Source organism: Delphinapterus leucas, chromosome 11 (genome assembly GCF_059928025.1).
Source record: "Delphinapterus leucas isolate spDelLeu-1000000601 "Yukka" chromosome 11, BTC_Dleu_Yukka2, whole genome shotgun sequence".
Lineage (NCBI taxonomy): Eukaryota > Metazoa > Chordata > Mammalia > Artiodactyla > Monodontidae > Delphinapterus > Delphinapterus leucas.
Genome location: NC_143139.1, coordinates 95,044,669 through 95,054,603, shown reverse-complemented (window position 1 = coordinate 95,054,603; position 9,935 = coordinate 95,044,669). Strand labels below are relative to the sequence as shown.

The following is a 9,935-nucleotide window of genomic DNA, read 5'->3' as shown; positions in this document are numbered from 1 at the left end:
CGGAGACTTGAGAAGCTTTTCACCTAAAGTGGGCTGTTCTCAAGGCCTTGGTGCCTGGGGTCCCACCTCAGCATGGCCACTGTGACCCCATCTTGGTCTGTAGTAGGGGGGCAGTCCATCTTGCAGAAGAGCTGCCGGGCCAGCCCTGTGTCATGACCTGGGGCAGACCTGGATGCTTCCTCTGTTGTGGGCATGCCGGCTCCCATGGGACAGCTGGGCGTGTGGTACCCAGGAGGGGCAGCGACTCATAGGGGTCGGGGAGGGTGGTGGGACTCCTGCTCCGGGCAGGGGAGGATCTGAGTTGCGGCCTGTCTCACCTGCCTGGCCCCACTTCACCCTTTACCCGACCTCTGGGCTGCTGCTCCACTGGCCCCTTCATTGCCCCATTGGTGGGCCTGGCTGAGCTGGACGGTGTCCACAGTTTGCCACAGGCCCTGCTGGCTGCACAGGCAGGGGCCCCTGGGCCTGCCTGGGAAGCCGCCACGGGGCCCAGAGTGGAGGGCACCACCCCTGGGGTCTTCCCCTCCGGCTGCCACAGCGGTGTGAGGATAGCCCAGCACTTCTTACTGCCCCTCCTAGACAGCAGGCACAGGAACAGAGAGGTCCCTCCGACGTTTTTTAGGGGGCAGTGTGTCTTTATTGGCCACAGACTACTCCAGCATCTTTCTAGGCCGGGTGTCAGAAGCGATGTCCAGGCCCTTGCCCTCCCCTCCTCCCAGCTGATAAAGCAGGTGGAGGTCCGACCAACTCCACCCCCATCTCCTTGCCTGGCCCTGTTTTGAGCTCTGGGGCTGCAGGTGCAGCCCTCGGAGAGCTCCCAGCCTGGTGCAGGAGACCATGTGTGGCCCAGAGTGGGGACTGTGGGCAGTGAGGTCAGAGAAGCCTTCAAGAGTGAGGGGTGCGAGAGCTGAGTCTTGAGGTTCAAACAGGACTTTTCACAGGTGATATCTGAGAGACGGAGAAACTGCAGCTTGGAGCCGAATAGGGGTCTGTCCAAGGTTTTCTGGCCTGGGTGTTCCTTCCCTCCAGGCCACCCAGGGCTGGCCCTTGTTCCTTCCTAGCTAATGCGGGTCCAAGCTTCAGATCAGACTGAGAGAAGCAGCACAGATCTCGTTTCCTTAACCTTACAACAGGTCGGCAGTGCCTGACTCCTGGGACCCTGGGACTGAGGAGGGTGCCCCGCCCATGCTCCAGGTGCCTGAGCACCGTGATTTGGGGTCTGCAAGATCACAGATGCCTTTGCCTGGGCAGCCTGTGACCCCCACATACGAAGGCCTGCTCAGCACCAGGCTATTCCCACTAAAAGGAGCTCAGCTATGGGCCAGGAGCTCACAAACTATCAATTCCATTCTAAAAGCTCAGACTGGAAACCCCCCAGGAAGCATGGCGGAAGGCACTCCTAGCAGCACTGTTTGATGGCAGGAACCTAGAAGTGACTCACAGGCCATCAGGAAAATGGATCAGGAGCAAAGCTGCACAACGCAGTGTTACACAGCAGTGACAGTGCATCCACTGCGGCTCGGCATGCACCGTGCACGCCATGGGTGGATCAATAGTGACGTCGAGTGAAGAAAATCTGTCTAACGCCCTTAGTTCAAAAGCCAGTAAATGGAACGTGTGGGCCTGTGTATGCGTGTGACAAACCCAGCTTTCAGGATAGGAGTTAGTCTGGGGAGGGCAGGGGACAGGATGGGGTGGAAGCACAGTTAGGCCACCGTCGTGCACCAAGATTCTAAGTGATCCAAATCCATTTGCCTAAGGAGCCATATTTTTTAAAGGAAAATTAAACACAGGAGAGCATTTCTTGACACAAAGAGCACAAGCCATAAGCAAACTTGCCTATTTCAAAATAAAAAGTGAAAAACAATGACCAAAAATACCGTAAAAGTTAACGACAAGGTGAGAGAGTAGAAAGACATTGCGACATATATAACAAGGATTCATGTTGAGAACATACATCCAGTTGAAAATTGGGCAAAGGGTATAAACAGGCAGTTCACAGAAGAGGAGACCTGAAGAGCAAAAAGAAATGTTCAGGCTTCCCTGGTGGCACAATGGTTAATAATCTGCCTGCCAATGCAAGGGACATGGGTTCGAGCCCTGGCCCGGGAAGATCCCACACGCCACGGAGCAACTAAGCCCGTGCGCCACAACTACTGAAGCCCGCGCGCCTAGAGCCTGTGCTCCACGACAAGAGAAGCCACCGCAATGAGAAGCCCGCGCACCGCAATAAAGAGTAATCACTGCTCGCCGCAACTAGAGGTAGCCCGTGCACAGCAACGAAGACCCAACACAGCCAAAAATAAATGAAATAAATTTTTTTTAAAAAAGGAATTATGTTCAACTTTACTGGAAAATAAGGAAATGTGAAATACAACCACAGATAATACCATTTCAGACCAGACTGGCAAATACGATTAAAAGAGGTGACACCAGGAAAGAGGTGAATCTGGCACGTCTTACACATTGCTGGAGGGATGTCAAACTAATAAAAGCCTCTATAGACAGCAATATGGCAGGTACTGAGAAAGCTGAAAATGCATGTAGCCCGTGACCCCAAATTCCATTTCTAAGGATCTACTTGAGAGAAACTTGTATGTGTACACAAGGAGACATGTACAACAGCAGCCTGATGAGGGATACCAGAAAATTAAGAAATAACCAAATGTCCGTAAGTAGAATAGTTAGATGATGGCACGTGCATGCAGTGAGATCTCATGTAGCAGTTAAAATGAGTAAACCGGATGCAGAAGCTACCTGTATCCACTGAGTAAATCTTCAAAAAACACTGCTGAGTGAAAGAAACAAGTTTGCAAAATAATATGCACTGTTTGATACATTTAAAAAAATTAATGCCCTATATCGTAAAATTATACTACTTCATGAAAGGGGTTGCCTCTGGGTAGAAAGGGAGGAGAGAGAATGAGACTACATCTCCTTATTACCTGCGTCTGGGGCAGATTGCGCTCCTGCCTCTGTCCCATGCCGCTGTTGTGGAATATTTATAGAAGGGAATGTTGGAATTACTATATAAAAATGAACGAATTTTTACAATATGCACCATAGGTGAATCTCACTAAAATAATACTGATTAAAAAAAGCCAGACAGGGCTTCCCTGGTGGCGCAGTGGTTAAGAATCCGCCTGCCAATGCAGGGGACACGGGTTCGAGCCCTGGTCCGGGAAGATCCCATGTGCCGCGGAGCAACTAAGCCAGTGCTCCACAACTACTGAGCCTGCGCTCTAGCACCCGCATGCCACAACTACTGAAGTCCGCGCACCTAGAGCCCATGCTCTGCAACAAGAGAAGCCACCGCAATGAGAAGCCTGCGCACTGCAACGAAGAGTAGCCCCCGCTCGCTGCAACTAGAGAAAGCCCGCGCGCAGCAACGAAGACCCAACAAAGCCAAAAAAAAAAAAAAAGCCAGACATAAAAAGATAAACACTGGGGACTTCCCTGGTGGTCCAGTGGTTAAGAATCCACCTTCCAATGCAGGGGACGCAGGGTTCGATCCCTGGTCAGGGAACTAAGATCCCACATGCCTCGGGGCAACTAAGCCCGCATGCCGCAACTACTGAGCACTCGCGGGCCGCAACTAGACGGAAGACCACGTGCTGCAACGAAGATCCCGTGTGCCGCAACAAAGACCCGACACAGCCAAATAAATAAACAAATATGGGGGGTAAAAAAAAGGATGCACACTGCAATACTGTTGATAGAATTTGCTGAGTGAAATAAAGCACATGCAGAAGTCTGTGTGTGAGGACTTCCCTGGTGGTCCAGTGGTTAAGACTCCGCGTTCCCAATACAGGGGGCCTAGGTTTGATCCCTGGTCAGGGAACTAGATCCCACATGCCGAAACTAGGACCTGGCGCAGCCAAATAAATGTTAATAAAAAGTCTGTGTGTGGTGTGACACTATTTCTTGTTTGTTTTTTGTTTTTAAAGCCAAAAAACAGTAATGAAAGCTGCATTTCCACCAGAAACACAGATCTAAAGTATCATAGGATCTGAAAAATCATAGCATACATTGCTATGGTCTAGATGAACTATTTCATTTTTTTTAAAAATGCACATGTCCCCAGGAAGATAAGTATTTAGGTATTCTTTGCAACACTGTAATAACAAAAAATTGGATGCAACCTAAACGTCCAAGATTAATGAATAAGTTGATACACTTATACAGTGGAATACTATACAAGTCAAAATGAATGAATATAACTAAGAAGAATCAATTTAGATAGTTCCCTGATGTTGAGTGAAAAAAAACAAATTTACAGAAGAATTTATGTACAGTGCTAAACAATGTATGTAAATGTATTATAAGCACAAAACAGGGCAGAGTTAACTGTTCTTGAGCACCTACTATGTGCCAGGTGCCTACCTTAACCCCCAGAGCAACCCTATGAGCTAGTTACTGATACTCTGTTTTTTCACAGAGTAGGAAACTGAGGCTCGGTGAGGTGCAGCCCTGCCCAGGGACACAGCCGGAGGAAGCCTAGGTCTGGGACCCACTGGCCAGCCCCTTGAGGCCCCTCCCTGCTCGGCCGGTCCAGGAACTCGGGTCTCAGGCCTGGGCCAGGATTCTGAGCAAGAAGCCCTGCAACTTCAGCCGCTGCTCCTGCCATGCCCGCCCCTCACTCACCTCACAATGCCTCCCATTCAGCCCTGTCCCCGCTGCCAGGTCTGCGGGCTGGGAGGGGGGCTCCCGCTGGCGTCCAGGCAGGGACCGTTGCCAGCCTTCCCCTGTGCTGCATTTCCAGGCTGGACTGGCCGTGCGATCGGCATGGCGGGGTGAGTCTTTGGGCCCTGCGGTGGCAAGGTGGGTTAGAGAAGCTGAGTGCCTACAGGCAAACCCCTGCCCCTCTCTGGGCCTCTCAGGGGCTGGGGGACAGGGGCTCTGGGATCTCCCAGGGCAGAGATTCTCCAAGGGTCTCTCTGAAATGGGTTCCGAGGAAGACGGTGAACGTGGCCGCTCCCAGGAGCTCCCCTGGGCTAGTCCTCCAGGAGCCTGTCGGAGCGCTAGGCAGGCCTGAGGCCTGGACGCTTGTCCTTCAGGGATCTGTCCCCACACCCCCGACCTGCCCTGAGCCTCAGCCTCACTACAGCTCTACAGGATGCCACCAGCCCCAAGGCCGGGCTGGACCCTGGGACCCCAAGGAAACTGAAAACCGCATGGTGACAGCCAACCCAGTGAGTGGAAACACGGGAGGCTCAGGGTGGGAGTCAGCCCAGGGATCAGGAAGGGTTGCTCAGAGAGCTGAGGATAGAGGGAAAAGCTGGTGAGGCAGAGAGGAGGGAGCTGCTTTGCGTGCTGATGGTGGGGGAGCCCGGGGTGCCACTGAAGGGTCTGAGCGGGTACCAGTTGGGGAATCAGGAGTCAGGATTTCCCAGCAAAGGCATTGAGGAGAGGCTGGCGGGTTTTCAGCTGGGGGTGTCAGGGCCCGTCTGTACCTTGGAAAGTTCCCTTTGGTTGGTTCCCTTTGAGCGGAAGTGGGGAAGCCAGGAGTGCCACCGTGGCGCGGGCCTCCCTGTGGAGAGGCAGGCGGTAGTTGTGAGGTAAAGGGGTCCAGCTGGGTATTGGGTAGATGGGGAGTGGATGGACAGACAGGAAAGTGGACAGACCTTGCCCAAAGCACAGCCCCAAGGCCATACCCGCAGTTCCCCCCATCCCAGGCCAGGCCAGCGGGGTGGCACTAAGATGAAGAGAGGACAACAGACTAATAAACAGGGAGAGAAGTTGGAGCCCCTTGCTTGCCTGTCAGAGTGGCTCTGACCAGCCATTAAGGCTCCTCAGGGCTTTCGGATCCCACGACACCTGGTCTCCCAAGTCGTGCCAGCCCTGGGTCCTCCCCTCCGGCTGCCAGGCTGTCTTCTCGAGGTGGGTGCCATTACGCTCCCTGCCACCACGGTGCTGATGCCACTTCCGTCTGAGGAACGGCTGATTCTCTCTCCACCGCCAACCTCACCCTGGGAGGACACGACTCCCCCTGGGCCCGGGGGCTTCTGCACAGCCTGGGCACACCTCTGAACTGCATTCGGCAAGGCCTCACTGAGCCACTGGCAGACAATCAAAGGGACTTGCCGGGTTGCCTTTCTGAGCTTGTTTCCTCTGGTATAAAACAGGGATAACAATGCAATCTATGCTCTGGGGAGGGGTTGGAGGCTCAGGGTAATGACAGCTTCCCTGGGGCCAAAGGAGGAAGACATCTGAGGGGCTCTGGGACAAGAGCTGGGGCTCAGTGAGTGGACAGTGTGGCACCCTTGCTCCTGTGAACACCTGACCCTTCTTCTCTCTGCCAGGCCCCAGAGTGTCTCCGTGGTGCTGCTGCTTCTGCTGCTGCTGCCGCTGGGGCCAACGTGGCATGCAGCTGCCCAGCGCTGCCCACAGACCTGCGTCTGCGACAATTCCAGGCGGCATGTGGCCTGCCGGCACCAGAACCTCACCGAGGTGCCGAATGCCATCCCTGAGGTCAGCAGGGCAAGATGGGGTGGTGGGGGTGACAGCAGGAGGAGCCCGGGCTGGCACCAGTGGATCTGCCATTGCCGGGCTGGGAGGCCTTGGCAAGTCACTTTTCCTCTCTGAGCCTCAGTCTTCACATCTGTAAAATGGGAATGATAATAACCAACAACAGGGAGACAATCTATTTAAGATGCTATGCAATTGGAACAAGTTAGGTGACCTATATAGATACAGCATTGAGTTAATTACAGGCCCTGTGAGCAGAGAACTGGGGATATACTGGACTAAGGTATGGTCTCTGTCCTATGGAGTCAAGAGCTAGAGGAAAAGAGTGAAAGTAAAGGGGCAGTGACAATTCAATGTGAAAAGTGCTAGACTAGGGGATACCCAGGCGGCTGGGGAGGAAGGCTTCCAGGAGGAGGTGTCAGGGAGCAGGATGAAGAGAATGAAGGAAACGTGAGGGGGAAGAGAGTGTTCCAGGTGAGGGAACAGCACGTGCAAAGGCCAGGGTAAGCAAGGGGCAAAGGCCGTGGTCCTGGTGCTGCTCAGCCTCCCCTACCTCTCCCTGCTCAGCTGACCCAGCGGCTGGACCTCCAGGGCAACATGCTGAAGCTGATCCCCGCAGCTGCCTTCCGGGACCTGCCTTACCTGACACACCTGGACCTGCGGCACTGCCAGGTGGAGCTGGTGGCCGAGGGTGCCTTCCGAGGCCTGGGCCGCCTGCTCCTCCTCAACCTGGCCTCCAACCGCCTGAACGCGCTGCCCCAGGAGGCGCTGGACGGGCTAGGCTCACTGCGGCGGCTGGAGCTGGAGGGGAACCTGCTGGAGGAGCTGCGGCCGGGGACGTTCGGGGCGCTGGGCGCGCTGGCCACGCTGAATCTGGCCCACAACACCCTCGTCTACCTGCCCGCCATGGCCTTCCAGGGGCTGGTGCGCGCCCGCTGGCTGCAGCTGTCCCACAACGCGCTCAGCGTGCTGGCCCCCGAGGCCCTGGCCGGCCTGCCCGCCCTGCGCCGCCTCAGCCTGCACCACAATGAGCTGCAGTCCCTGCCCGGGGCGACCTTGTCCCAGGCCCGCGGCCTGGCCCGCCTCGAGCTGGGCCACAACCCCTTCACCTACACGGGCGAGGAGGACGGGCTGGTGCTGCCCGGCCTGCGGGAGTTGAGGCTGGACCACGGGGCCCTGCAGGCCCTGGACCCCAGGGCCTTTGCCCACTGCCCCCGCCTGCACACCCTGGACCTCCGTGGGAACCAGCTGGATGCCCTGCAGCCGCTGCAGGGCCCGGGTCAGCTGCGCCGGCTGCGGCTGCATGGGAACCCGCTGCGGTGCGACTGCCGGGCTCGGCCCCTGCTCCAGTGGCTGGCGCGTGCGCGCGTGCGCTCGGACGGCGCGTGCGGGGAGCCGCGGCGCCTGCGCGGCGAGGCCCTGGACGCCCTGCGGCCCTCGGACCTGCGCTGCCCCGTAGCCGGGGCGGAGGAGGAAGAGGAGGAGGTGGCGGCCGCGCGGCCCCGTGTCCCTGCCGGCACCTCCAAGGAGAAGGCTGGGGCGCCCGGGCCCTGCCCTCGCGCCTGCGTGTGCGCCCCTGAGTCCCGGCACAGCGGCTGTGAGGGCCGCGGTCTGCAGGTCGTGCCCCGCGGCTTCCCCAACGACACCCAGCTCCTGGACCTGAGGCAGAACCACTTCCCCTTGGTGCCCCGAGAGGCCTTCCCGGGCCTGGGCCAGCTGGTGTCGCTGCACCTGCAGCACTGCGGCATCACAGAGCTGGAAGCAGGCGCCCTGGCGGGGCTGGGCAGCCTGCTCTACCTCTACCTCTCGGACAACACGCTCTCCAGCCTCAGCGCTGCCTCCCTCAAAGGGGCGCCCTGCCTGGGCTACCTGTACCTGGAGCGCAACCGCTTCCTGCAGGTGCCAGGGGCCGCCCTGCGCGCCCTGCCCAGCCTCTTCTCCCTGCACTTGCAGGACAACGCTCTGGACCGCCTGGCACTGGGGGACCTGGCAGGCATGCGGGCCTTGCGCTGGCTCTACCTGAGTGGGAACCGCATCACCCAAGTGTCCCCCGGGGCACTGGGCCCCGCTCAGGAGCTGGAGAAGCTGCATCTGGATAGGAACCAGCTGCGAGAGGTGCCCACTGCGGCCCTGGAGGGGCTGCCTGCCCTCCTGGAGCTGCAGCTCTCGGGGAACCCGCTCAGGGCCCTGCAAGATGGGGCCTTCTGGCCCGTGGGCCGCTCGCTGCAACACCTTTTCCTGAACAGCAGTGGCCTGGAGCAGGTGGGCACCCGGGGAACAGGGGTGAGGGGAGGCAGCACGAGGGTCTACGCAGCTTGCGTTCACTCAACCAACACTGCCGCCCCTGCAGTGCCAGGCCCGAGGCTGGGCGTGGGGTCCCTGAGATGAGCCCGACCCTGCGCCTGCCCCAGGGAGCTCAGATGTGGGCCGCAGACCAGGAGGAATGCTGTGCCACACGGAGGGGCTTGGCAGGGAGGGCACTGCCGAGGCCTGGAGGAGGGAGGAACGTGGATCCGTGGGGTTACCTACTGTTGCACATTTTGTGGGCACAGCTTTGCCAATATGTGGGGGTCCAGGCATAGCAGAAAGAACCATGGACTGGGGGTCTGTGTGACTTGCAAAGGGCACGTGCTTTGGCAAAACCTGGGTTTCCACCCCAGCACTGCCCTTCCTGCCCATCTTGGGCTCTCTACTCCCCTTCTGCACGGGGAGCATGAGGCTCCCTCCCAGACCTGGGGGTGGGACAGGCCTGGCAGGAGCTCACACCAGGGCCTGGCGCCTTCTTGCAGATTTCTCCGGGGGCCTTCTTGGGCCTGGGGCCTCGGCTCCAGAGCCTACATCTGCAAAAGAACCAGCTGCAGGCACTGCCCGCCCTGCCTGGTCTCAGCCAGCTTGAGCTCATCGACCTCAGTGGCAATCCCTTCCACTGTGACTGCCAGCTGCTCCCACTTCACAGGTAAGCACCCCCAACTGAAGGCCCCAGCTGGGGACCCAGCAGCTGCTCTCAGTCAAGCCCTGGTGCCATCTGAGCTCCTTTGGCGGGCGAGGATCCTTCCAGGGCCAGCTACCCTTCCTGGGGGAGCCAGACATCCACGGGGCTTGGGTGGGCTTCTCTGAGCCCCTGTTCCCTCATCTATAAAGTGGGAATGAAATCTGCCCAGCCTAGTGGGGTGGGACCTAGTAAATGTGTGAGAGCACTTTACGTCATTGCCTAAGAAAGCAACAAGAACCGTGGAGTCTGGTGACGTGGGCTCAAATCCACGTCTGTGACTGACCATTTTACCTTTGAGCCATGTGGCCTCTCTGTGCCGGCCCCTCATCTGGAAAGGGGATGATAGCGATTGCATCCACCTCCTGGTGGTGGTCGTAAGAATTACATTAAATTAGATAGCTTATCTAGATTGAACAGCGTCTGGGTCTTCAGCCCTCTGGAACTGTTTATTACTGGTCCCCTGTTACAGGGAGGG

General features: G+C 57.5%; 1 protein-coding gene across 4 annotated transcripts in view; it reads left to right on the top strand.

The window, feature by feature from the left end:
- Positions 1-113: 113 nt before the first annotated feature.
- The window catches only part of CHADL (chondroadherin like), a 37,601-nt gene continuing 27,779 nt past the window's right edge, over positions 114-9,935 (top strand). For 3 of the 4 annotated variants that reach the window (XM_089921369.1, XM_089921368.1, XM_089921367.1), the window contains exons 1-4: positions 114-5,192; positions 6,303-6,471; positions 7,036-8,730; positions 9,258-9,424. In XM_089921369.1, coding sequence (XP_089777495.1) covers positions 7,066-8,730; positions 9,258-9,424 — 1,832 coding nt within the window. In that variant the 5' untranslated portion in view covers positions 114-5,192; positions 6,303-6,471; positions 7,036-7,065. Of the gene's footprint in view, positions 5,193-6,217; positions 6,472-7,035; positions 8,731-9,257; positions 9,425-9,935 lie in introns of those variants that run through there. The other variant, XM_022596717.3, reaches the window with a different exon arrangement.